The sequence below is a fragment of the Perognathus longimembris genome, chromosome 20, assembly GCF_023159225.1.
Source record: "Perognathus longimembris pacificus isolate PPM17 chromosome 20, ASM2315922v1, whole genome shotgun sequence".
NCBI lineage: Eukaryota > Metazoa > Chordata > Mammalia > Rodentia > Heteromyidae > Perognathus > Perognathus longimembris.
Window position 1 is genome coordinate 25,086,384 of NC_063180.1, and position 26,890 is coordinate 25,113,273.

Below are 26,890 nucleotides of genomic sequence, written 5' to 3' on the forward strand. Positions count from 1 at the left end.
CCCCACTTCTGCAGAGCCCAGCGCGCCCAAGTACGGCTCCCGCCTCTCTCTCCTCCGTGGGGTCCACCCTAGGGCTCGGCCTCAAAGCCTCAGCTTCCTTGTAAAAGGTGCCCGGAGGCGGCACCGCACCGGCCCTGCGTCACCCCCTCACCGCACCGCAGCAGCCGCCACCAGGCCCCGCCCCGCGGCTGCAGCCCAGGGCGGCGCCCCGGACGTCGGCAGAGCGCGGTGAGTGAACCCCGCCGAGCGCCCAGCTAGGGGATCGAGGCGTCCCGGGTCCCCGCCTGCCTCTTCCCGGGACCCCCAGCGTCCCCACCTTCACCTCCTCTTCCTTCTGGGCTCTGGCAGGGCCCACAAGGCCGCCCTTAAATAAATTAAATTTTAAAAACGACCCCGCAGCCCTTCTTTGTTGTGCCCCACCCCCACCCCCCGGCCCAGCGGACCCCAGGCCTTCCCCTGTCCCACATCGGAAATCCAGCCCCCACCCCATCCCCCGGCCCCCGGCCCGGCGAAGGCTCCGCGGCCTCGCTGGAGGGCAGCCAGGGACGCAGGCCAAAAATATCCGCGCAGACCCGGGTCGCGCCTCGGGCCGCCGCCGGGGACCCGGGTCTGCGCTGGCGCCGCTCCCCGGCCCAAGCCTCCCCGACACCCCACGCTCCTGCTCCAGATCCCGGTCCCGGGAAACCGGTGGTTCTGGAAGATCCGGGGATCAAGGTTCTAGTTTTTGTGGCGACTGTTTTTGGGGGGAGGGTAGGAAGACCTAGGGTTTTAGGTATGCTCGCCCAGAAACCCGAAATCACCCTAATTCGTGAACAGACCCCAGCTTGTTCAACCGACGGGCCTGACCCCCGGTTCCCGAGTCGGGGAAGGGGAGGGTCCAAGCACACCTGGGGCGGCACCGAGGAAGGGGGAGAAACTGGGCTTGGGGACCCGAGCTCTGAGGGTCTCCCCGTGCGTAAACACACCATCAACAAGCGGGTTTCCACGGCAACGGCCTGGCCCAGCCTGCCTCGGGGGAGGGCTCGATGTGGCGAGGGGAGCCCCCCGGCCCCCACTCCGCCAGCTGTTGTGTCTTCCTGTTTTGTCACCAAGGTAACAGTGACCTCAGCCTTCCGCCCCCTCACTGGGAGGGGAGATAAGTGAGGCTCGGGTTCTCCGGATGGGCGTGGTATTCGCTGTGTCCACGCCCCGTGGGCGGGAGTGGGCGGGGAGAGCCCCGTCTTGGGAAAGTCCCTTTCTTGTTTCAGCGCTGGGTGGGACGCAGGCCCCGCCCCAAGCCCCGCCCCTCCGGGGGCCCCGCCCCTCCGGAGGCCCCGCCCCTCCGGAGGCCCCTCCTGCGCGCGATCTCGGGTCCGCTAACCCCACCCAGCCCGCAGACCCTTCTGGCCTGCAGCTGTCGCCCTTGGCTAGATCGCCACCGCCGCTGGCTGGAGAGGTGAGGTTGTGGGGACCCCAGACCGCGACAGGAGGGGGCAGGATCCTGGTCTCCGGGGAGGAATGGGCTGAGGTCAGAACCTCTGGGCTCCTCCAGTCGTCAAGGCCCTCGACAAGGTTCTAGGAGATGCTGAGCTCCTGAACTCACACAGGTCTTCGGAGAGGCGGGACCAGAGTAACGGACTCCTGGGTCTGAGAAGGATGGGGTCCTGGGCTCCTAGGCCTGAGGGAGGATGGGGTCTGGACACCTGGGTCTGAGGGAAGAGGCTGGGGTCCTCGAGAGGTGGGGATGCCTAGGGCCGGGCTTAAGGGACTGTGATCTGGCACACAGAGATGTTTAGGAGGGTGGAATCTGGGTACGGGACTGTTGGCTGTAACTGGGGAGACCCAAAGGGAACCCCCAAGTGTGGCGGGACCGAGTCCAGCTCCGGGTGTGGGCTGCGGCTGGGCGGGAGGCTTGGGGCCGCCCTGGAGTCTTGGAGTGATTGATGAGGCCGGGCGTGGCCGCGAGCGGAGCCCGCCAGCCTGGAAGGGCCGGGCTAAGCTAGGGGCGTTTCCTCCCTTGGCTCGGTCTGGTGCCGTGCACGCATTCCTGTGCACTGATCTAAAGCGGCAGCTGCAAGCTCGGGGTTGGGGGGCTTTGCTCAGTCCCTCCAAGGTGTCTTCCCGTCTTCCGAGGCCCCTCCTCGGCTAGCCGTCCACCTCCCCCTCCCTCCTCCCTGCCTGACCTGCTTCCTTAAGCTCCAGGTATGAGGCCCAGGGCAGCTGTCTGCTAACGGGTCCTGAAGGTGAGGGCCATTCGCCCCAGAAACCTAAGTTTAGGGAGGTGTGGCTGCTGCTCTCCGGGCTCGGGCACGGAGCCCAGTGTCAGGTCTGGGGTGAGGGAGGGGTAGATCTCCCCAAGTCAAACCTCCAAGTCTGGGATTTCAGCCCACTCCGCCCTGACAGGCTCTGGAGGTCGTCCAGGCTCCCGGCGCTTTCTTTTAGTCAATCAATAATCAATGAATTTATCCTTAAAAAAAAAAAAGTATTGGGCTGGGGGTATGGCCTAGTGGCAAGAGTGCTTGTCTTGTATACATGAGGCCCTGGGTTCAATTCCCCAGCACCACATATACAGAAAACGGCCAGAAGTGGCGCTGTGGCTCAAGTGGCAGAGTGCTTAGCCTTGAGCAAAAAGAAGCCAGAGACAGTGCTCAGGCCCTGAGTCCAAGCCCCAGGACTGGCCAAAAAAAAAAGTATTTCAGCTCATGGCCTGGTTACTGACCTTGAGTTCTGGAGTTTTTTGGGCCACCGCTCCACTCGTGTGTGTGTGTGTGTGTGTGTGTCTACCTGGAGATAAGAGTCGCACACTTTTTGGTCCCGCTGGTTTCGAATCTCCATCCTCAGACCTCCGCCTCCAGAGTAGCTGGGATTACTGGCGAGAGCCACCGGAGCTTATTAAATGGTATGGCGATGCCTGCCAGTCATTTTTTTCCTCTCTCCTCACCGAGCGTAGTTTTGTACTCCCGCGGCAGGCGGGCAGGCGCTTTACCTCTTGAACCACGCCCCCAACCCAGCCCCTCCAGAAGAGGACCCAGAAACTGCAGTCCCGCCCCTCCTTGTAGGATGTGGGGAGGGGGCGCCCGTCCCCCTTCCGACTCCCACCTCCATCTACTTCTTGGGGAGAAGCCCAGCGGTCTCCGCAGTGGGTGCGGGGTGGGGGTCCTCGCCCCGCCACATTCCAGTCGGCTGGGCCGACTCGAAGTCCTTATAAGGCGCGGCGATGCCAGGCCGGGCCCGGACGCCGCCCAACAGCCCCGGCCTGGGGCCTCCCGTCTGCGGCCCCGTGGCTTCCCTGGCGGCGGGGCGTGGATGCGCTTGCCCCGCCCCTAATGAGCAGGACAGGCGCGCTCTTCCCCTCCAGAGGGCGTGGCTAGTTTTCCCAGTAGGCATTGTCTAATCACTGCCTCCTAGTGGGCGTGGTGTTCTTTGACACGCCCCCTATAGGCGTGGTCTGTCCGCTGCTTCCCCGCCCCGGCAACCTGGTCGGAGGGGAGGAGAGGGGCGGCTCTGCCTGGGGATCACTGCGCCCCGATCCCTCCGGGTCTCAGCGACAGGTCCTGGTCCAGCCTAGAGGTTCGCTGGCCTGTGGTGCCCCTGGTGGAGGCCGCAGGACCCCAGGGTTCCAAAAGAAAAGACAGTTGGCAGCTGGACGCTGACCGCCTCTCTTCTCCCCAGGGGCTCTGACCAAGTCGGCCCAGTGAGTGACTACATCCACCTCCAGCCGGATCACCCTCCTTCGGCTGGTCAGCTCACGCCGTTGGTGAGTGTTATGGGCACCCCAGACTTTTGGGTGTGAGGGAGCAAGCTAGGACTGGATTCCTGGGTGTGAGGGAGGAGGCTGGGACCTGGACCCAGCTTCCAAGAGAAGAGGAATGGGGAGCTATGTTTGGAAGTCCTGTCCTGCACCACCAGTTGGAAGAAGCGTTTTGGAGCTGGCCACTGTGCCCTTGGGAGGCTGACTGGGTCTTGAGCTGCAGGAGGTTAAATCTTGGGCCTGGGCCTGCCCTTGTGCCCGTGTGCCCCAGTGCCTGCCTGGGGAAGGAGGAAGTTTCCCTGGAGCTGAGAACCCCCCCCCCCCCATTTTGAGGTGTATCCACTAGAGATTAGATCTTCTGGCTAAGGAAGGGCCTGATATCTGGGCATAATTCTGAAGGCCTGTAACCCAGTGTGGCGGAATCCAGATCCCACAGGATTTGGAAGTGGGAAGAAGCGAGGTTGGTTTCCCTGGAGTCTTGCCTAATGGGCTGTCCACGAGGTCAGGCTCTGGAAATGGAGAAATTATTTATGGTGTAGGCCTGAAATAGGGAAAGGAGAATTTCCAGTCTGTCTGCACACAGTCAGCTACAATTTATAGCAAAATTAAAACAAAGATTAGGAAATGAGCTTCACGGGTCTTGGCCCTGGAGGCAGCATGCCTGAGGGTATCACAGTTCCTCTCCCAGATAGAGTTTTACTTGAGGAATTTGAATACCTAGCTCTCCCTGTTTTCTCTTTTTTCTTTTCTTTTTAACCTTGTGTGCTGGGCCATAAACCCTAGAGATTTCAGTGAAGGGGGACATCGGGCCCTCGATTGGGGCACCTTGATGATCTGAGTTGCCCAGAATTTGGGGAAATTCATGTTTATTGTGTGTCCATATTACTCTGGGAGGGGGTGGGCAGGAATTCTCTGATTGGCCATTTTTAGACCTAAATCTTGGCTGGAAGCATAGATTCCCGTCCTTGAGGTAGGAGTGGGAGTGAAAGCGCAGTGGAGAGTATTTGGACCACTTTCCAGAAGGTAGTAGAGAGAGAACATTTGGTTTTCCGGAAAGTTCCAGATGGGAGATCCACAGCTCTGAGCAGATGCAACAGGATAACACAAGGAAGTTAGACTTGGGGATGTGTGGAAGCTGGAAATAGGTCCCTTTGGGCCAAAGGAGGAAGTTTACTAAGAGGTGGTGTCTGAGGGGAAGAAGTGGTCTGTGGCTGCAGGGGCCTTTGGTCCTGTTTTGTGGATCTGGCCAGAAGGGGTGGGGAGGTTGGAGACTTCCACAGGGAATGAGCCAATGAGCCTTGGACCTGGGTGATCAGCTTGTCCCGGTAAATCCCAAAGTTCTAGAGCCCTCAGTAATGAGTTCTTGGGGAGGCAAAGACTGGGTTTGTGGTTTCCTAATGTGTCCCTGGATTTTAGTGACTGTGTCTTTTTGTTTTCCTTTCCAGCAGCCATGGCGGTGACAGTGACCCCTCAGACCCTGACCCAACCTCTGGGCCTCCTTCGCCTGCTCCAGCTGGTGTCCACCTGTGTGGCATTCTCGTGCGTGGCCCATGTGGGCGCCTGGACCGGGCCCATGGGCAACTGGTCCATGTTCACCTGGATCTTCTGCTTCATCGTGACGTTCATCGTCATCTTGGTAGAGTTATGCGGTTGCCAGGCCAGATTCCCACTGTCCTGGCGCAATTTTCCCATTACCTACGCTTTATACGCTGCCCTCTTCTGCCTGTCGTCCTCCATCATCTACCCTACCACCTACGTGCAGTTCATGTCTCACGGCCGTTCCCGGGACCACGCCATCGCTGCCACCACCTTCTCCTGCATCGCCTGCCTGGCTTATGCCACTGAAGTGGCCTGGACCCGAGGGAAGGCTGGTGAGGTCACGAGCTACATGGCCACCGTGCCCGGGCTACTCAAGGTGCTGGAGACGTATGTGGCCTGTGTCATCTTCGCCTTCCTCAGTAACCCCGACCTGTACCAACGGCACGAGGCCCTGGAGTGGTGCGTGGCTGTGTACGCCATCTGCTTCATCCTGGCAGCCATCACCATCCTGCTGAACCTGGGGGAATGTACCAACATGCTGCCCATCTCCTTCTCCAGCTTCCTGACCGGTGTAGCTGTCCTATCTGTCCTCATGTATGCCACCGCCATTGTCATCTGGCCCCTCTACCAGTTTAACGAGCAATATGGTGGCCAGAGCCGACGGATGAAAGACTCCTACTGTGCCTACCGACACCCCCACTCAGTCTGTAACTGGGACCGCCGGCTCGCTGTGGCCATCTTGACGGGGATCAACCTGCTGGCTTATCTGGCTGACATGGTGTACTCTACCCGCCTGGTGATCATCAAGATGTGAGGGTCAGTCACCAGGCGTCCCATGGCTCTGCCCAGCCTCTTTATTCTTTGCTTTCAGTACTGAGTGCTGAATCTTTATTTCCTCTATTTTTTCTTTCTTTGAATTTTCTCCTTGGGGTTTTGTTTTTCTCCTTTTTTCTCTGCTCTGTCTAGTTATTCATATTTGGTTCCTGCCGTCGTCGTCTTCTCCTTTTTTTTTGTCTTCTTCTTCTTCTTCTTCTTCTTCTTCTTCTTCTTCTTCTTCTTCTTCTTCTTCTTCTTCTTCTCCTCCTCCTCCTCCTCCTCCTCCTTCTCCTTCTGTTCCTCCTCCTCCTCCTCTTCCTCCTCCTCCTTCTCTTCCTGTCTGCCTCATTTCTGACAACACCCTCCTATCCCCTTGAGAGCCATGGGACTTCCTGCTCTGCCCTCTCCCACCCCACCTCAAAGGTGCTGGCTCCACACATCGCACAAGCTTTTGAAGCTCTTCATGCCATGGACCCCCCTAGGAGCCTCCCTCATTGCCAAAGCATGCCTGCCCGCCCTAGCTGTGCCTTAGTTTATGTGTATTTGTGTGCGTATACTTGGGTACAGGGGGTAGGGTGGGTGGCTAGGGGTTGGGTGCCTTTTCTCCCAGTGGAGGAGGGTTTACAGTTGCACCTCCCCTTTAGGTTTTTTGTTTGTTTTTTTAAAACTCTGTGGAGGTCAATTATTCTCAGAGTTCCGGAGGCTTTAAACACAGACCTTGGGTCCTTAGACCCAGCCTGGCCCTCAGCTTTGCCTGAAATTGGTTCCAGAATGTTTGTGAGGCTTACTAAAAACCCACTGTCTAGAGGCCATCCCACTTGGGTACCTTTCATCCTAACTCTTCTCTGTGCTATTTGAAGAAGCCTTAGTGGGGGTGTGGCTGGATGGTGGAATGCCTACTCTGAGTTCAAACCCAGTCCCACCAAGGAAATAAAAGGGAGCCAGGCAAAGAACCACATGGTCATGTATTTGTGAGGGTCAGTGATGTCCTCTCCTGCCTCGGTATTAAAAATAACATGGCCCGGCCAGAAGCGGCGCTGTGGCTCAAGTGGCAGAGTGCTAGCCTTGAGCGGGAAGAAGCCAGGGACAGTGCTCAGGCCCTGAGTCCAAGGCCCAGGACTGGCCAAAAAAAAAAATAAATAAACAAAATAAAAATAACATGGCCTGCATTGGCAGGGATAAGTAGAAAATGGCCTCTGTTGGCCTTAAAGGCAGTATCAGGATTTTTTTTTTCTTTTCTCTTGGTCACAGGGCGAAAATGACTGACTAGCCCTAGTTTTCAAGAAGGAAGTTCCTTTTCAGTTTTTCTTTTCTGGTGGGCGGGGGGGGGGGGACACGGATTGTGGCTGTCACAGCCAGAGTCTTGGCCTTGCTTGAGTGTTACACACGTGTGTGAGTCTGTGTGTACTAGTTGCTTCTTGCTGCTGCTTCCTGCTTCTCCTGGGACTCACATGCATAACATGACACACATATACATATATAAATGTATAAATACATATTTTATTTTTTAACTCCCTGGTATAGCTATGCTGTCATTTGTAGAAGCCTGGCTCCATCCCCCCACATCAAACAATGTTCTTTTTGTAAATCTCAATATAAAGATAAAAGGAAGACTTGTGCTTTCTTTACAAATGGAAGGTAAGACTCAGGTTCCTCAATCTGCAGGGAGGGGCGGGGGGGTGAGGTGGAAAATCTTGGTCTTAATCCAAAGCAGGCTCTTTTTCTCCAAAATAAAGCCTTCTCCCCCACTTCCCCATCTCAACCTAGCCTCTCAGGATTGAGAAACCAAGCACTTGTTTTACCTCTTCCACTCGGTCGTTAATCCAGTGTTGGCTGGCTGGCTGAGCAGATAGCATTTATATCTGCCTTCTTCCCTGGTATCCTTGACCGTAGTCCTCTGTGCCAGCCTACCCTGCCCCTGGAAGGATTTCTCCAGAGCCCACATCTGCTCCCCTCTCCCAACCTTTTCCCACTCCTCCGACTACTCTGATCACGTTAGGTAAAGCGAGTCAAGTTATTGCTAGCTGCCAACCACCTCTGGCCAGTTTCCCTCACCCGAGTAGAAGCACAAATACCTGGAAATTCCAAGACAGCCCCTTTTCTGTACCTGCACCCCGGAAAGCAGTTGAGGTGTACCGCAAAGTTTGGGGAGGAAGCAAGGCCCTGGCACCCGTGGGGTGAGGGGAGGAGGCGGGGCCCTGGCACCGTGGGCTCCGCAGCTCTCAGTCCCTCGTGGGAGGCCCCGAAGGGCACCGGCGGGGAAGCGCCAAGCGGGATTCCTAGGTGCCCACGAGTTTTCAGGGCCCTGAGGCACCACGGATGCCCCACGCTTGGATGGATGGGGTATTTAGGTTCGGACTCGCACTCCCCCCAATTCCCTTCCTAGGCTTTCGGAACCCCAACACGGGCTGTCCTAGACAAAATCCCCGCCCCCAGCCGCCACTGGGCCCCGCCCACTGCGCGGGGCACGCCGGGAGAGGAAGTTCTTGGTCGAACCCAAGGGTGGGCTTACGAGTGGACCAAGACTGCAAGTCCCAGGATGCAGTGCACCCCCCCCCGCAGCCTGAGGTGGAACATGGTTGCCCCTGGCAACATAGTCCCCCCCCTCCCCTCCCCAGAGAGGAAGAGCGGGGAGCGAGACCACAGAGCTGACCTGGCCGAGGGCGAGCCTCGGGGTCCGCGGGCCCCAGGGAGGTCTGGAAGGGGAGCCACACCCCAGACAGAGACTCAGGGAGGCATGGAGAGAGGGAGGGACCCCGAATCAGAGTCACAACAGAGTAGGGCGCTGAGGAAAGGGACGGAGACAGATCAGAGACAAATTAGAGAGGCAGAGGCCAATGCCGAGAGAGAGAGACAGACAGACACAGAGAAAGAGGGAGGAGACAGAGAGAGACAAACCGACAGACACAGACGGACGGACACAGAGACACACACCGAGAGGGAGGGAGAGGGGGGAGCGAGCGAGCGAGGGAGCGAGCGAGAGAGTCCCCCCTAGCGGCCGAGAGCGGGACTGATAGAAAGGCACCGGGGCTGAGAACCAGATGGAATCAGAGTCCAAAGAAGCAGGAAAACCCGGAAAGAGTAGCAGAGAAAACAGCGTTTACAAAGGCAGGGACAGACAAGAGGGGAGAGAGGGGCGACAGACACAGACAGGCAGGCAGGCAGGCTGACCGACGGACCGACAGGGACAGGAAGAGACGGGAGGGACTCGGGCAGGCAGATGCCCATGGGGCCAGCTGTTTGCAGGGGTGAGGTTGTGACACCCTGGCCCCGGAGGGTGGCACAGTGAAGGAGACGCACAGCAAAACAAACGAACAACAACAAAAACCAAGGCAGAAATCCTCAAAGACGTCCAAGAGAATCAAAAGGGGTGGGGGCGGCCGGCGGGGGGGGGGTGGTGGGGGTGGGGGAGAAACCACAGATCTCCCCGCTACCCTAGCGAGAAATCAGGGCCCAGCGGCGTGGGGACACGCGAGGCCCAGCTCCTGGGCGCCACCACCAGCCGGGCCTCGCCCTGGAGCACAAAGTTTGAGGCCCGGAGACGCGGGATCGGATCCTGGCGGAGACCCGCGAGGCCACGTGGCCGAGGAGGCCGGGGGCGGGGCGGGCTGACAGCTGGGGGGACCGGCTCCGCGGTGCCCGCTCCCCGCTCCCCTCCCCCGGAGTGGGGGTGTGCACGTGGGGGGAGGGCGCCCGTCCCGTGTCTCCGGGAGGGGGGGGGAAACGCCTTTAAGCCGAAACCCCGCCCCTCGGTCGTCATGGCAACGCCTCCCCCCCCCACCCGGGGCTCCCACATTTCAGCCGGTGCTGGAGCCGCAGCGCCCGCTGCCACCCGAGCCTCCGGTTCCTCGGGCCCCGCGCTGCCCCCTCCTCCCGGCGGAGCCCACCGGGGCGCGGCTCCGACCCCTCCCTGCGCCCCCCCAGGAGCCTCGCCCCTGCTGGGCCTCCTCCCCCCAGGGTCCGGCCCCGCTCCGCCCTCCCGCCCGCCCGTCCACCTGTTTCCCCGTGTCGCGGCATCCTGATCCCCGCTGCGGTGTCGGGGCCATGGCGGGTCTGGGCCCCGGCGGAGGCGACTCGGAGGGGGGACCCCGACCCCTGTTCTGCAGAAAGGGGGCTCTGAGGCAGAAGGTGGTCCACGAAGTCAAGAGCCACAAGTTCACCGCCCGCTTCTTCAAGCAGCCGACGTTCTGTAGCCACTGCACTGACTTCATCTGGTGAGCGGAGGCCGGGGGTCTGGTGGGGCCATGGGGGAGGCCGGGGGGTCTGGGAAGGGACCTGTGGTGGCCGGAGGTCTGGGAAGGGATCTGGAATGGCCGGGGGTCTGGGAGGGGACATGGGGTGGCCAGGGTCTGGGAGGGGACCTGGAATGCCCGGGGGTCTGCCAAAGGGCCCCAGATTCATGTCACAAGGATGAGTCAAATAGGGGCTTGCAGCCCCCCCCCCCCTCCAGTCCTGGGCTCTAAATGGGGAAGCTGGGCTCTGCATGGGGGAGTTGGGCTCTGGCCCCCAGTGTCTTACAGAAGAGACTGGAGTCCAGACCCCTGGGTCTGAGGGAAGAGGCTGAATCTGGACCCATGGGTCTGAGGGAGGAGGCTAGGACTTGGGAGGTTGGATTTGGACCCTTGGGTCTGAGGGAGGAAACTGATTCTGGCCCTGGGGGGTCTGACGGAGGAGGGGCTGGGAGCCAGAATTTCTGGGTTCGCAAGGAGGGACTGAAAGTGGGGACCCATGGGCTGCTGGCAGGCAGCGGAGGAAGGGCCCAGTGGCCCCTCCACACTGACCTCCGCTCCTTGGCTCTTCCAGGGGTATTGGAAAACAGGGCCTGCAGTGTCAAGGTGAGAGTCGGGACCTGGACTCCTGGGACCCCCACCCCCGCCCGCTGGAGGCCTGGCGGCGGAGGCTGCAGGCACACGTGCTCCTCGGTCCCCAGAGGCGCGGGGGAGCCCTGGGCGGGGGGTGTGGCAGAGGCGCAGCCCGCGGTGGGGAGGGGAGTTCTGGTGGCAGGGCCACCGCGGAGGTGGCGCCGGCCCCGCCCTCGGCCGGCTCCAGGTGGGGACAGATATTTGGAGAATCTGTTGCCATGGCAACAGGGCGATTTGGAAAAAGGGGAGCTGAAAGGGGGGGAAGGGGCTGGAGATGCAAAGTCAGAACCCCCTCCCTCCGCAGGCCGTCATCACCATGACAACACCATCGTCCTAGGCAGGGGCAGGGCGGGTGGGGGGGGTCACCAATGGGCGGGTGGGGGCCTGAAGGGGGGCGAGTCCCAAAGCACCAGCTGCCACTGCTGAGAACTGAATGAGTCAGGGTGGGGGGTGGCCGGAGCAGCGCCCCCAGCCTCACTTCTGTCCAAGTTGCCTTCTTCCCATATGTCTGAGGATAGTCTGTTTCCTGGAAATCTATCCATCTCTCCTGCGTCTGTCTTATCTTCCCCTGTGGGCCTGGGGGTGTTTGTCCACCGGACCCAATTTTCTTTTTTCCTCTGTCTGTCCATCTCCTTTGGACCGAGTGTGGGGGGCTCCTTGTTCCCAGTCACTTTGTGGTTGATGTGTCTGTTTCCATTTCTTCTTCCCAGTGGTCTCCCAGGTGTCCATGTCCTGCACAGTCTGTGTCTCGGCAGCTTACACACACACACACACACACACACACACACACACACAATGTTGGACTGCCCATGTGGAGGACTGATACTCCCTGGTTTTCTGTCTGTCTGGCTTTTTCTTTCCACTTTTGTGTCTGTTGGGGAGCCATCTGTGACTGTCCGATTTTCATCTTCAGTCTGCAGCTTTGTGGTGCATCGACGATGCCACGAATTTGTGACCTTCGAGTGTCCAGGAGCTGGGAAGGGCCCCCAGACGGACGTGAGTGCCCGGACACCTGGTTCTTCCTACTTGGGCCGCGCCCCCGCCCTCACCCCCTCGGCGACCGTCCCAATTTCTCCTGCTATTTTTAAGGCTGGGCCGAGAGGGGGGCTGGAGAGATAGGGGGAGCCAGTCTGGCCCAGATTCTTTGCCCTTGGCCTGGAAAGGGGGATTGCCAGGGGGCCTGGGACAAGCCAGGTACACAGGTGGGGCCAGATGGGAGGCAGAGTGAGGGACGCGAAGAGCAGCACTGCAGGATGGGTGCTCTTCAGGGTTGAAGAGATTTCAGAAAATCAAGGCCTGAAGGACAGAGAGAGAGAGAGAGAGAGAGAGAGAGAGAGAGAGAGAGAGAGATACAGGCACTGAGATGCGGAGAGACTCTAGAACAGAGATAGAGAGGAGACATCCCTGGCTGAAGATCAGAGAGAGAAATAGAACAGAGAAAGCACAGCGAGAGCAGGTTTGGAGGCACTGAGAGAGACCGGCAGAGGAACACTCTGAGAGGCTAAAATAGGAGTTGGAAGGTGTGGTGCACACTTCGGTGATGCTGAGATGAGGGGGCCCAGGGAGACCCTGCAGTGCATGTGTGCACACACCCACCCACGTGCACAAGCAGACCCCCAGGCGCACACAGATGCTCAGAACCACAGCCTCCCCACGGCGGCTCGGCGGCTCTCTGCACATCTGAGACTGACAATGTGGTCAACTCCTGACGCCAGTCTTGTCCCTGCCTTTGCTTTCTCACCATGTCTCAGCTTCCTCCACTGTAAAATGGGAGTGACCACCAGCAGAACTGACCACAGCAATGGACATGTGGTGTCCAGTAGGTGGCTTTCAACCACACATAGCTGGTGATTAAGCCAGACAGACAGAGGGACACAAATCTAAATTCCATTTCATTCAGGTTGATTTTAAGTTCAAACGTGAGGTTAGTGGCTACTGAAGGAAATGGGATAAAATAGACCCAGGCGTGGGCTGAGTTTCTCCCAGGGTTCACTACAGGTGGGAGACATTTGTATAATAGTAGACAGAGGGACCCGTAATCCTAGCTACTCAGGAAACTGAGGATCCAGGTTCAAAGCCAGTCCAGGCAGGAAAAGTCCATGCGACTCATCTCCAACTAAGCAACCAAAAAAGCTGGAAGTGGAGCTGTGGCTCAAAGTGGCAGAGTGCTCCCCTGGAGCACAAAGAGCTCAGGGACAGCACCCAGACCCTGAATCCAAAGCTCCAGGACCACCACCACCACCAGCCCCACCCCACCACCCCAAAAAAAGAAGGGAAGAGACAGCACCTGGGAGGCTGTGGCCAGATATCAGTAGTTTGGGACCAGTCTGGGCTACCTAGTAAGGCCTTGCAAAAAAATAAAGTGGAGAGAGATCTTGAGAAATCTAAGGCCCTGCCAGTTTGTCAGGTGAATTTATTCACAGAAGATGTCTACCAGCCTTTGTATACGTTTATATTATCTACACTACCTGCCCACCTTCTTCATGTGCTCAGTCGTGACATGCTCACTTTCTATGGTGAACTGACTGAACAATAGCTTGGAAAGTGTGTGTGTGTGTGTGTGTATGTGTGTGTGTGTGTGTGTTGGTAGTAGGGCTTGAACTTTGAACTCAGGGCCCAGGTGCTGTCCCTTAGCTTTTTCACTCAAGTTTGGCCCTTTACCACTTAAACCACAGCTCCACTTCTGGCTTTTTAGTGGTCAACTGGAGATAAGAGTCTTATGGATTTTCCTTCCTGCCCCGGTTGGCTTCAAACTGCAGTCCTCAGATCTCAGCCTCCAGAGTTAGCTAGGATTACAGATATGAACCATTAGTGCCTACCTTCAGTGCGTTGGTAGAAGGCAAATGTCAAATTATTTCACAAGAAGATACAGACACCCAGCATTGCTTTGGGGTACAGACTGGGTCTTTCCATTTGACAGAAGAGGTCTCAGTATTGAGAATGAACTTGCTCAAAAACGCAGAGCAGGGAAGTGGTCCAGCTCTCCATATAACCTCAGGGCTGGGTGTCTCAGGAGAGACATTGGTGATGACCTTGGCAACATTGGTGGGAATAGCTCTGGGCACACACTGCGAACTCCCATGTGTCCCTGCTATAACCCAAGGCCATCATTCCAGCCCCAAGCTGGGACTCAGAGAAGCCAGCCCAGGCAGGGGACATATACTAACTGATGATGTCCAGGGTCCCAAAGGGCCCATAAGTCCACAGAAAGCAACTCATGGGAAGCTCAAGAGCAGGGGCATAGAGAAACGATGGTTGGACACGCCCTCCTCTATGTTCTGCCAGAAAGACATCAGCCTCACCCAGCACACTATATTCAAATGTCAGACCCCCAACTTCTTGTACTACCTTGCCTCACTTTTTTTCCAGAGCATCCATTAGCATCCATCATGCCATATATTTTATTTATTTACTGGGGCTTTCCCCCCCCCCCCCCCTTGGTCGTGGGGCTTGAGCTCAGGGCTTGGGCGCTGTCCTCGAGCCTCTTTGTGCTCAAGACTAGCGCTCTGACACTTGAGCCACGTGCCACTTCCGGCTTCTGAGTGGTTCATTGGAGATCAGAGTCTCCCGGGGACATTTCTGCCCAGGCTGGCTTTGAACTGTGGTCCTCAGATCTCAGCCTCCTGAGTAGCTAGGATTTCAGGCGTGAGCCACCAACACTCAGCTTACTGTTTTCATTTTCATATTGCTTCCCTCTACTAAACCCCCATGTGTAGAGATCCTCCCCCCCCCCACTCTCTCCCTAAGAGCTTTTTTTTTTTTTTTTTTTTGAGTTTGGTCTCACTATGTAGCCCAGGCTGGCCTCGAACCCTGGGTCTTCTTCTCTCAGCCTCCCGAGCTGCTGGGATTACAGGCGTGCTCCCCCACGGCCCATCCTCTGTGAGTATCTTCTCTGTCCCCAGGACCCCCGGAACAAGCACAAGTTCCGCTTGCACAGCTACAGCAGCCCTACGTTCTGCGACCACTGTGGCTCCCTCCTCTACGGGCTGGTGCACCAGGGCATGAAGTGCTCCTGTGAGTGCCGGGAGTGGGCGCTGGGGCTCCGGCAGGGTCTGGGGCCCCGCGGGAGGAGGCGCGGGGCTGCGGGCCGGGCTTGGAGGTCCACCCACCTCGGGGCTTTCCTCCTTCCCCAGGTTGCGAGATGAACGTGCACCGGCGCTGCGTGCGCAGCGTGCCCTCTCTGTGCGGCGTGGACCACACCGAGCGCCGCGGCCGTCTGCAGCTGGAAATCCGGGCTCCCACCTCGGACGAGATCCACATCACTGGTGAGACCACCGCCCTTCTCGGGTCGCGCCCGCTCCGCTGACGTGGGGCTGGCAGCACGAGGTCCCGAGAAATCGCGCCTTCTCCAAGAGGGAGGCCAGAGCCTCCGCAAGCCACACCCACAGCCCCAGCCGGGACCCAGGCGTCTAGTTGGCCCCGCCCAGCCACACCCCCTTTCCCTGATGAACTGGCAGAGCCCAATGGCCCAGGCCCATCTCCCAAACCAGGAGGCCACGCCCTGTCCGAGCCACGCCCACACGCCTGCTCCCAGGTCGCTGATTGGGCTCCACCATGACCACGCCCTTCCAGCTCCAAGCCCCACCTCCAGCCATGACTGTTGCAATTTCATGTGAATCTTTTTTTTTTTTGGGGGGGGGGGGGGCCCAGTCCTGGGCCTTGGACTCAGGGCCTGAGCACTGTCCCTGGCTTCTTCCCGCTCAAGGCTAGCACTCTGTCACCTGAGCCACAGCGCCCCTTCTGGCTGTTTTCCATATATGTGGTGCTAGGGAATCGAACCGAGAGCTTCATGTGTAGGAGGCAAGCACTCTTGCCACTAGGCCATATTCCCAGCCCTCATGTGAATCTTAATGGTCTTTTTGTTGTTGTTGTTGTTGTTGTTGTTTTGCCCATCCTGGAGCTTGAACTTAGGGCCTAGGCGCTGTCCCTGAGCTTCTTTTGTTCAAGGCGTGCACTCTCCCACTAAGCCACCTTCCCAGTCCCTGTACTTCTTGATGGCTGGCTGCCTGGGAAGACCTGGAAGCCCCTTCCTCAGTCTCAAAGTCACTCTCCCTCACCTTCCCCTTTCAGTTGGTGAGGCCCGTAACCTCATTCCTATGGACCCCAATGGTCTGTCTGATCCCTATGTGAAACTGAAGCTCATCCCAGACCCTCGCAACCTGACAAAGCAGAAGACCCGGACTGTGAAAGCTACACTCAACCCCGTGTGGAACGAGACCTTTGTGTTGTGAGCTTGGGTGCTCTGACTGACAGAGGATGGTCCAAGGGTGCCAGTGGTCAACACCGCCCTAGAGAGAAGCTGGTGGGAGGTGTCAGATAGAGAGAAATCTCAAAGGGGCCTGGAGAAGGAGATGGGAGAAAGGACTGGAGTGATTGAGGGAGAGGGGTGTGGCGACTCAGAGGGTCACAGACACAGATCCCAGTGCATTTAATCTCCCTGAGCCCTCTCTACTTTAGAGAGAGACCCAGACTAAAGGAGAGACAAGCAGATGAACAGTCAGATCTAGGGTGGTCAGGACAGGTGGGTAGAGAGACAGAGACAGACCTAGAGAGAAAAAGAGACCCAGAAGAAGAGTCTAGAAGAGGATAAAAGAGAAAAGGATTGACATGGGGCAAGAAAAGAGCAAGAGGGACAGAGAAGTAATTTCATAGGGAGAAAACATCAGAGAGAGAGAGAGAGAGAATGCACCTGGGTGTGGTGTTGTACACAAGTAAGTAATCCCAGCACTGGGGAGACTAAGGCAGGAGGATTGTGAGTTCAAGGCCAGCCTGAGCTATGTCATAAATCCCTGTTTCAGAAAATAGCAAAATAAAAAAGAACAGAGAGAGGGACAAAGATCCAGAGAGAAGACAGAACAAAGAGAGAGAGAGAGAGAGAGAGAGGAGAGGAGGAGGAGGAGGAGGAGGAGGAGGAGGAGGAGGAGGAGGAGGAGGAGGAAGAAGAAGAAGAAGAAGAAGAAGAAGAAGAAGAAGAAGAAGAAGAAGAAGAAGAAGAAGAAGAAATAATAATGGAGAGGAGAGAGTAGTAGATGATAGGGGACTGGAAAGGACCCAAAGAGAAGCCAGGAAGATAGGACAGAGAACAGAAGAGAGGTGATATTGGTGACTCAGAGCAGGAAAAAGACCAGGAGATGGGTGGGAAGGAGGGAAGAGAGAGATGGAGAGAGCTATCCAGGTTTACTTAAGCCCCCTAATAGCCCTGATGGCAGAGTTGTATTCAGGAAGGTCAGGATGGGAGGCCACTCCTGGACAAGATGGACTCAGACTCACCCCACCCTACCTGCCAGCACCCAGGATAGGGATGGGGGCCTCTGCACTCCAGCTCTTCCCTCTGCCTCACCCTCTGCAGCAACCTGAAGCCTGGGGACGTGGAACGCAGGCTCAGCGTGGAGGTGTGGGACTGGGACCGGACATCTCGAAACGATTTCATGGGCGCCATGTCCTTTGGCGTCTCGGAACTGCTCAAGGCACCTGTGGACGGCTGGTGAGGAGTGGGACCGGGGCTGGTGGCGGACCACTTATCTCCTTCCAAGTGTGGTCTCCTCTGGACCACCATCTTTCCCTCTCCTTCTTCTTCCCCATCTTCCTTCCCCTCACCCTGCTCCTCCTCGACCTCCTTCCTTCTCTTCTTCTTCCTCCTCTCTCTTCTTCCTCATCTCTCCCTGCTTTCTCCCCCCTCTCCTTATCTCACTTTCTCTCTCTCCATCTCTGTGTCTGTCCCTCTGTGTCTCTTTCCTCCCTTCGGATGTCTCTGCCTATTCCTCGGGTGCCCTGCTTCCCCCACCCCTGCCCGGCCCTGGTCTCCGTCTGTATGTCAGGTACAAGTTACTGAACCAGGAGGAGGGTGAATATTACAATGTGCCGGTGGCCGATGCTGACAACTGCAGCCTCCTCCAGAAGTTTGAGGTACCTGGACCGGCTTCCCCAGGGGAGCCCAGCCCAGCCTCCCCCCACTTCAAAGCTGGCCTTCCCTACTACCCTCTGAAGGCCCACTGGTCCTGGGACTACAATTCCCAGAGACCCCAGGCTTCCTGCCTTTGCTCTTCTGGGGGCGCTTGCCCCAGTGTCTGATGGGAATTGTAGTTCTTTTCAATCCCCATGGCTTGGTGATAATAGGGGCCCTAGAGCCTGCTCTGGGGCAATCTCCTACCTCTTTTGGGGCCTTGACTCTGGCTTTTTTCTCCCCCAGGCCTGTAACTATCCCCTGGAATTGTATGAGGTGAGTAGAATTAAGGCATCATGGTGCTCAAACTATCCATCTGTCTATTCTATATGTGAGTTGAATGTATGGTTGGCACTAGGTCCATTCTGTACCTTCTGTGCAATCCTAGTGCATTTGTTGACTCATTCTGTAATCTGCGAGTACCCATGATGGGGCAGAGCTGTGTCTGAGGTTTTGTTCTGTGCCTCTTCCTATTCAATAGGCACCAATGAATGTTATCAGTCCATACCTACTGTGTGCCAGCCCCTGAGCTAGGTCATGGGGAGAGGGGCAGCCTAGGTACCTACCTGCTTAGGAGGTGTTGTCCTGAGTGCTGTCTACTCTTGACAACTGTGCTGGAAGTCCTTTCTGTTACCTGACCATTGTAGACACTGTTATGGGGAGAGTCCAACAATGGCTGGGGCCTGAATTCAGAAGGCCAGACTGTCTTTCTGCACAATATGGCATCTTGTTCACAAATATTTCTTGAGCCAGGTGCTGGTGGCTCATGCCTGCAATCCTAGCTACTCAGGAGGCTGAGATCTGAGGACTGTGGTTCAAAGCCAACCTGAGCAGAAAGTCCATGAGACTATTTCTAAGCGATCGGCAAAAAGCTAGTAGAACTTTGTCTCAAATGGTAGAATACCAGTCTTGAGCCAAAGTGCCCAAGCCCTGATTTCAGGCTCCAGAACTGGCACCAAAAAGGAAAAGAAAAAAAGCAATATCTTTTGAGCTTCAGCGTTTCCCCAGGCACCGCCACTTTGTATTAGAGAATAAAATTGACCCCTGTTTAGGGCACTCAGGGGAGAGAGGTCAATTACTGTTACGAAAGAGCTGTCTATGATAAGCCCTGGGTCAGGAGAGCAGTAACTGGTGCCTTTCAAATGATCAGGGGAGGCCTGAGAAATGAGTGGACAATGGTAGGTGAGAGATTCATTCAGAGTGCGCTGAATGGCATGTTCCAAGACCCTGAGGTAGGAAAGGGAGCAATGTGTTTGAGGCAAGACCATGGAGGGGGTGGGGGAGAGAACAGTGGGATCCATTAGCGACTGCTCCTGAAGCCACAGGAAATAAAATCTTAAAACAGGAAGAAGCCATTAGAGGGTTTGAAAGCATAGGGGAGACATGACCTGGTTTATTTATTTTTAAATTGGTCCCTCTGCCTGCTGAGCAGAGAACACATTAGAAAGGGCAGCCATGGAAGTTGCACAAGCAGCTCAGGCTTGGGCAAGGGAGTGGGGGGGGGGGCAGGCCTGAAGGAAAAAGCTGAAAGGCTAGTGTGCCCCCCCAGGAACCTGCTAGAAGTGTAAATTCACAGACCTCCCCTACTACCCTTCCCCTTCATAGAATCAGAAAGCCTGGGAATAAACCCCCCATGATCTGTTTTGCCAGTTCCCCTAAGAGATGGGGCATGGAGAGTAAGTTTGGCAAAGCCTGCACTGTTTGAGTTTGATTTCTGGCTCTGTGATGACACTGTGTGACTTTGGGCAAATTGCTTAACTTCCCTGTGCCACTTCCTTCTTCGGGAAAATGGGGTAGGATAGCAAGGCTGCCCAGAGAGATAGCAACTAGTAGGCTAAGTGTTAGTTAAATAATAAATTCTGCAGGGGGTGGGGCGGGGGACAGGGGTCAGAGAAAGTTCTCAAGCCAAGCAAGGAGTGGGTGGGGTGCCTTTTTGTTATTATTTTTCCTGTCCTTCCTCATCCCCTTCATTGCTGGCTGCTGTTCTCTTGGGAGCTTCTCTTGATGCCGGCCTGGATTTTCTGCTTTTCCACAGCGAGTGCGGATGGGCCCCTCTTCCTCCCCCATCCCGTCCCCGTCCCCCAGCCCCACAGACTCCAAGCGCTGCTTCTTCGGGGCTGGCCCTGGACGCCTGCACATCTCCGACTTCAGTTTCCTCATGGTCCTAGGAAAAGGCAGTTTTGGGAAGGTTGGATTCCTGGGGTTCCGGGTGAAATGGGGAGGGTAAAGGGGGGTGGGGCGCGTTTCTGCTCCTTCAGGCGGAAGTGGGGAATGGACAGATGGTGTTCCTGGAGGTGCAAAGATGCCAGCGTGTTCCTGGAGAGGGCGGGGGACCAAGTCAGAGTCCCCGGAGAGAGGGGGAAGACCTGGGTCCTGTTCCCTGCGTCCCCGAAAGGTCCTGAGCTCAGCCCCCCTGAGCTCTCACGGCAGACTGGCCCCTTCGACCCCTGCCCTGTATCTCTAGGTGATGCTGGCCGAGCGCAGGGGCTCCGACGAGCTCTATGCCATCAAGATCCTGAAGAAGGATGTGATCGTCCAGGACGACGACGTGGACTGCACCCTCGTGGAGAAGCGCGTGCTGGCCCTGGGGGGCCGCGGTCCTGGGGGCCGGCCTCACTTCCTCACCCAGCTGCACTCCACCTTCCAGACACCGGTGAGGCGAGGGGAAAGAGGGAAGGAGGACCCCGCCGCCCTGGCGCCTCTTTAGGTCCGGACTTGCTGTTTATCCACTTGGCGATTCTGGGTGTAGGGCTCAGCAAAAGCGCCTAGCATTTTGATTGGGCGTGGCCTAGATTGCATATGGGGCGTGGCTATGGGAGGGGCTAGACGAACGTGGCCAGGATTGCCTGTTGGAGGCTCTTTGGTGGGTGTGGCCGGGATTGCCTGGTGGAGGCGTGGCTAGGGTGATGTGAAAGCAGGCGTGGCCAAATTGCCTGTTTTGCAGCCAACTAAGCATGCTGGGTTGTCTTTGGCCTGAATTTTGGGCTCTGAGTAGTGGCATCACTTTTGGAATCTGGCTAAAGGATGCGCGGTGAAAGGGTTTCCCTAAGACTGTGGCAGCGATTCAGCGTTTGGGGAGGAGGTGGCTCTGCGCCTCTGCGTGGGCCTGGCCAGCCTGCAGGACTAAAAATGATCCTTGTAGCAGCAGGTAAGGGCTGACCATCTTTGGGCTTAGCTAGCCAGAATTACAGGTGACATGTAACTGGATGTGCGAAGGGCTCTGGCTCGCTCGGATTCCAGTCGAATGTTGTGACCTCAGTATTCAGTTCTGAGAAGCAAGGCTAGAACTCCTGATCATGGGAGCCACCAGAGATGGATTCTGATGCCATAGGGTTAGAGGACCTGGGGCCCTTCCTTGGGTGTGGCCAGTGGCTCTGCTTTCCCTCCACGGCTGTCCTGAGTGGGCATGAAGGACGTTTCCCTGCTTCTAAGCCTTGGCCTCCCCCTCAGGATCGCCTGTACTTCGTGATGGAGTATGTCACCGGCGGTGACTTGATGTACCACATTCAGCAGCTGGGCAAATTTAAGGAACCCCACGCAGCGTGAGTCTCAGTCAGGGAAGGGAGGCTGAGCAGGGGGAAAGGGGAGGGGGTTCCCGTCATGCTATTGACCTTGGACTTCCCCTGACTCCTCCAGGTTCTACGCAGCAGAAATCGCCATTGGCCTGTTTTTCCTTCACAACCAGGGCATTATCTACAGGTCAGCATGCCCAGGACTTTCCATGGAGGGAAATCGGGTCCCTAAAGGGAGAAGGGGTCTGAATATAGGCCTGCCCGTCTCAGCCCCGCTTCCTGCAATGCCTCTGGCACCCCTGTTCTCCAGGGACCTGAAGTTGGATAATGTGATGTTGGATGCAGAGGGGCACATCAAGATCACTGACTTCGGCATGTGTAAAGAAAACGTCTTCCCTGGGACCACAACCCGCACCTTCTGCGGCACTCCAGATTACATAGCTCCGGAGGTATGGGGACTGCTGATGGGCGGCCCGTCTAGTATTCCTAGTGGGTGGGGCCTGTGCCTCAGGCAGGCCTCACAGCCAGGTGAGGCATTCATTCCTCTAGTGTTCCGCGTGGGAAGGCTGTGGATGTGCTCCAAGTCAGGAAACTAATAGATTAAGGGAGCAGGACCTGCGGGGCAAGTGCTGCAGGCGGAGGTGGGGACCCGTCTTGCAGGGATTCTGAGGGATTCTGAGAGGAGCTTGCCGCATTGGGAGCCCGCAGAGACTATTTCCTGTCTACTCTGTGGGCGGGGCTCTGGGGCTGCCGCACTGAGTAGAGCGGGCCCTGGAGTATTCCAGTTAGGTAAAAACTCAAGGTGTCTTGCACCTAGTTTCTGGGTGGCTCTGTGTGTGTGTGTGTGTGTGTGTGTGAGAGTGTGTGTGTTGTCAGAGATTGGAACCAGACTTTTGCACAAGTGCAGGCTCTTTTTTTTGCTGGGCCTGGGGCTTGAACTCTGGGCCCAGGCACTGTCCCTGTGTTTCTCTTTGCTCAAGGTTAGTGCTCGACTACTTGAACCACAGTGCCACTTCCGGCTTTTTTGAGAGTCTCATGGAGTTTCCTACCAAACTGGCTTCAAACCACAGTCCTCAGATCTAACCCCATGAGTAGCTAGAATTACAGGCATGAGCCACCAGCACCCTGCTCACGCTCAGAGTCTTGGTCTAAGTGGGTTACCCTTCTGCCAGATTTTGTTGTTGTTGTTATTGTTGCCAGTCCTAGGGCTTGTACTCAGGGCCTGGGTGCCATCTGAGCTCTTTTTTTTTTTTGTGCCAGTTCTGGGCCTTGAACGAAAGGCCTGAGCACCGTCCCTGGCTTCTTTCTGCTTAAGGCTAGCACTCTGCCACTTGTGCCACAGTACCACTTCTGGCCTTTTATATATATAGTGCTGAGGAACCGAACCCAGGGATTCATGTACAGGAGGCAAGCACTCTTGCTACTAGGCCATGTTCCCAGCCCCATCCCTGAGCTCTTTTGCTTAAGGCTAGTGCTCTACCACTTTGAAACACAGTGCCACTTCTGGTTTTCTGGTGGTTAATTGGAGATGAGTCTTATGGACTTTTCTGCCTGGGCTGGCTTTGAACCTCAATCCTGAGATCTCAGCCTCCTGCGTGCTAGGATTACAGGTGTGGGTATCAGCACCTGGCATCTTCTACCATTCTCAAAGGCCATAGTGGATGCTGAGGAGTCAGGGGAGGGTAGATGCTATCCCTAAGTATTTTCAGTGGATGGAAAATTGCCAGGCCATTGTCAAGGGGTGGAACTTATGTTCTCAACATAGGTGTACAGGGCAGGTGTGAATGTGGGTACATGTGGGTGATGTGGGTGTGGCTGTGCTAGGTGGTGTGAAGAACATGCGTGCAGGTGGCTTCTGTGAAAGTAGGCTTCTTAAAGGAAAATCACAATTCTTGGCCTCTCACCCCCTTCAGATCATTGCCTACCAACCCTATGGCAAGTCTGTTGACTGGTGGTCATTCGGGGTCCTGCTGTATGAAATGCTGGCAGGACAGGTAAGGCCCGTGCTGGCATGGCTCCAGGCCACACGGAGTGGTACACCCCTAATACAAGGCCTCCTTTCTGTCTGGAGGAAGGTGGGAGGGACAGGAAGTCCAGCGCTGCTGTCCACGGTGCTGAAATGTTATCTTCCCATAGTCCCTTGGTTCTCAGCTTTTGCTGTTTTGGTTTTGGTTTTGTTTGGGTGCCTTTAGTGAGTTTGATGAAATCTAAAAACCCTTCTCAGACAAGGGACTTCCTGGCCACACAAATGACAAAAGAAATCAATCTTCTTGCAGTGTAGTTCTCAATTTTTGTTTTGTTTTGTTTTGCTTGCTAGTCCTCCTGGGGCTTGAACTCAGGGCCTGGGTGCTGTCCCTGAGCTTCTTTGTGCTCAAAGCCAGCACTCTACCACTTGAGCCATAGCACCACTTCTGGCTTTTTCCAAATAATTTCATAGAGATAAGATTCTCACAGATTTTTCTGCTCTGGCTGGCTTCAAGCCACAATCCTCAGACCTCAGCCTCTTGAGCACGTAGGGTTACAAGTCATGAGCCACTGGCACCCGGATATTTCTTAAAACTTAATTGCATTTCCCTAAGTAAATTCACTGAAACATAGACAGTTTTCTAAGATATTTAACATAGGGACACGGACATATTTGTGGCTTTCTCGCTGTCTATGAATACTCAGTTCTCACGGAGTAGGAAGGAAAGAGGAAGGCCCAACAGTAATTCTGAGGTAGGAATGACAGATATGTTAAAAATATCTGCAACTCTCATAATAACAGCAGTCTGTGATTTTCAGTTGGTTCTGCAGCTTTTCTTTGCCTATATTCGTAAGTGGGGGAAATACTGCATTTCCGTTCGTGGCTGAAAAGAAAAAGAAAATGTGCCAGATTTTCCCCTGTTTAATTCATGCGCTATTCTCTTATGTGCATAGTCCATCCAGATGCTCAATTCTGACCCCGGGCCTTCGTGTTGCTTTTCCTCACCCTATGAAGAGTCAGACCCCTCCTCCAAGCAGAACACATTTCCAGCCTTCACGGCTTTCCTCTGTTCAATTGAGATGACATATTTATAGCCCAATTGGCACCCTGATGGTTTGTGTATCAGAGAAGGAAAGGCAGACAGTGGAGGGACACAAAGAGAGAGAGAGAGAGAGAGAGAGAGCTCAGGCTTGGGCAAGCAGTTGGAATGGGAGAGGTTGGTGGTGGGAGGGGCTGTCTGTGGGGTCTTATGTTCCTGGTGGGTGGGGAGGGGGGGCTGGAGGTTCAGGAAAGGTGATCTGACAAGCCTCTGTCTTTCCCAGCCACCCTTTGATGGTGAGGATGAAGAGGAGCTGTTTCAGGCCATCATGGAGCAAACTGTCACCTACCCCAAGTCCCTTTCCCGGGAAGCCGTGGCCATTTGCAAGGGGGTGAGGACCCTGCTTCCCCCACCCCGTGTACCCCACTTGCCATTGCTTGGAAAAGGCTCCAGTTCTTCAACTTGCTTTCTTCCCACCTTCTGGAAAAGTTGATGGAACACACAGATTTTGTCACCCTGTGGCCAATCCAGTCCAGGGATGCTCTCTACCCTGCACTTCAGCTCCCACTCTGCGATTACTACAGGAGGTACCAAGAGGCTAGGACCTGTGTCTCCCTCCAAGAGCTGGACGGTCAGGAACACTATAACACCTACTCTTGGAAAAGCCGCCACAGCTGTGAGCCTCAGTGTCCTCTTCCTGAAGGAGAGATTTAGTTCAGGAAACAGTGGCTGGCCCAGAGGGGTTGAGGGTGGGAGAGTGCAGGTCCAACATATGGCAGCACCCCTCTGTTTCCAGAGCCCCTCTCTAGCCAAAGGGTTGTCTCCCTCTGGATTCTGTCCCACACCTCCGCCTCCTTCCACACAGGATCATGGGTCTTTTCATGTCTCTACCTTTTCTGGGTGCCTCCTGTGTGCTTGGGGGGATTTGTGCATCTCTGTCTTTCCCTACCCCCTCCCCCACTTGGATTTTCCCCATGTCCACGCCTTTCTTTCTGGGCCTCTCACACCCTTACATCTTAATTTTTTTTTCCCCTCCCTTGTCCATCTCTGGTCTTTGAGGCTGGATTTCCTCTGTTGCCATCCTGCTACATTTATTCTCATTTATTCATTCATCTATTTATTTATTTTGTTCTCTTTCTCCCTGTCTTGTGCCCCCTCCCTCCCGATCTTCGCTCTCCTTGTTCTCTTCTTCCTCCTAACCACTGTGCTGACTCTCAATCCCCCTGTCCTTATCTCTCTTGTTCGTCCTCTGGGACTCTGCCTGTCTTTCCGGGTGTTTCCTGTAGTTCCTGACTAAGCACCCCGGCAAGCGCCTGGGGTCAGGCCCAGACGGTGAACCCACTATCCGAGCACACGGCTTCTTCCGCTGGATTGACTGGGAACGACTGGAGCGATTGGAGATCGCGCCCCCGTTCAGACCGCGCCCGGTCAGTCACTCCCTGGACCTCCATACCTATACCTGGAGGTGGGGTGGGGTTACCTCTGCCCAGATCCCCGACAGGGATGGCAGAGACCAGAGGATGGCAGGCGAGGGAACAGGATCACAGGCCCTCGGGGGCCTCATACAGCCCTCAGCAAAGCCCCCTCCCCCCGCATAGATAACACCCTCCCCCCCCCCCGCACTTTCCTGCAGTGTGGCCGCAGTGGGGAAAACTTTGACAAGTTCTTCACGCGGGCGGCGCCGGCGCTGACGCCCCCAGACCGCCTGGTCCTGGCCAGCATCGACCAGGCGGACTTCCAGGGCTTCACCTACGTCAACCCCGACTTCGTGCACCCCGACGCCCGCAGCCCCACGAGCCCGGTGCCCGTGCCCGTCATGTAACCTCCCTGCCGCCGCTAGGTGTCGCCAGCGCCCCGCCGCCCTCGTTCTCCACCCCGCACCCCGCATTCAGCCTCCGCCCCCGGGGTTCGAGGCGACCCCTGAGCGTTTCCGGCACTTCAGACTCCACGCGGCCTGGAGCCGCACGGGTTCGAGGCTCTGCCCTGCCCAGCCCCGTAGTCCCCAGGTCCTGGTCCCTGTGCCGGCCTCCTCCCTGCCAGGCCCGGCTAGACCCCGCCCCGCCCACGAGGCCACGCCCACGACTCCCCACCCCTGTCCCTTGGCCCCCATTCTTCCCGAGGCTCCCACTCCGCTTAGGGAGGGGGGGGTCAAGCGGGATCGGGGGCCCCTAGTCCAGGACGACGCCTTCCCACGGGAAGGGTTCTCCTCAGCCCCTGCTCCAAACCCCCCCCCCACCTCACCCCTGCCACTGCCACGGGCCCTCACCTCTGCCACAGCTCCCCCGTCACCCCTAACACGGGCTCCCCCCCCTCCCTGCCAGGGGCTCCTCCCCCCCCATGCCATAACTCCCCCCTGCCCCGCCCCGCCCGCGCATGGCTGCAGTCCTGCTCGGAACCCCCTCCCACCCGCGCCTGCCTCCCGGGACTCTCCTCCTCCCCTTCCTCCCCCCCCACCTCCCGCCACAGCTGCTGGAGAATAAACT

General features: G+C 56.6%; 2 protein-coding genes across 7 annotated transcripts; both read left to right on the top strand.

Moving 5' to 3' along the window:
- The first annotated feature begins 208 nt into the window (after positions 1-208).
- Myadm (myeloid associated differentiation marker) lies at positions 209-6,309 on the top strand. Of its 6 annotated transcripts, none has more exons than XM_048329739.1 (3): positions 209-228; positions 3,652-3,736; positions 5,179-6,309. In XM_048329739.1, the coding sequence occupies exon 3, from the start codon at positions 5,181-5,183 to the stop codon at positions 6,081-6,083; it is 903 nt and encodes a 300-aa protein (XP_048185696.1). In that variant the 5' UTR covers positions 209-228; positions 3,652-3,736; positions 5,179-5,180; the 3' UTR covers positions 6,084-6,309. The 6 variants fall into 6 exon arrangements, with proteins under 6 accessions (XP_048185696.1, XP_048185693.1, XP_048185692.1 ...); XM_048329736.1 differs by having other exon boundaries at positions 210-228; positions 5,176-6,309; XM_048329735.1 differs by lacking the exon at positions 209-228 and adding an exon at positions 1,358-1,435 and having other exon boundaries at positions 5,176-6,309.
- A 3,194-nt stretch (positions 6,310-9,503) lies between these two features.
- On the top strand, positions 9,504-26,465 carry Prkcg (protein kinase C gamma). Its single transcript, XM_048329607.1, has 18 exons — positions 9,504-10,299; positions 10,889-10,920; positions 11,861-11,943; positions 14,850-14,961; positions 15,081-15,212; positions 16,018-16,174; positions 17,297-17,431; positions 17,766-17,853; positions 18,137-18,166; positions 19,926-20,078; positions 20,355-20,543; positions 21,341-21,432; positions 21,527-21,589; positions 21,713-21,851; positions 23,316-23,396; positions 24,691-24,798; positions 25,694-25,834; positions 26,041-26,465. Exons 1-18 carry the CDS (start codon positions 10,130-10,132, stop codon positions 26,227-26,229), a joined length of 2,094 nt encoding a protein of 697 aa, XP_048185564.1. The 5' UTR covers positions 9,504-10,129; the 3' UTR covers positions 26,230-26,465.
- The last annotated feature ends 425 nt before the right edge of the window (positions 26,466-26,890 follow it).

Excerpts from the sequence above, each read along its gene's own strand:
- Myadm (XM_048329739.1), top strand. The coding sequence starts at position 5,181 with ATGGCGGTGACAGTGACCCCTCAGACCCTGACCCAACCTCTGGGCCTC.
- Prkcg (XM_048329607.1), top strand. The coding sequence starts at position 10,130 with ATGGCGGGTCTGGGCCCCGGCGGAGGCGACTCGGAGGGGGGACCCCGA. Across the intron at positions 16,175-17,296 it reads TGGAACGAGACCTTTGTGTT|CAACCTGAAGCCTGGGGACG; the intron begins GTGAGCTTGGGT and ends CACCCTCTGCAG. Across the intron at positions 20,544-21,340 it reads ACTCCACCTTCCAGACACCG|GATCGCCTGTACTTCGTGAT; the intron begins GTGAGGCGAGGG and ends CCTCCCCCTCAG.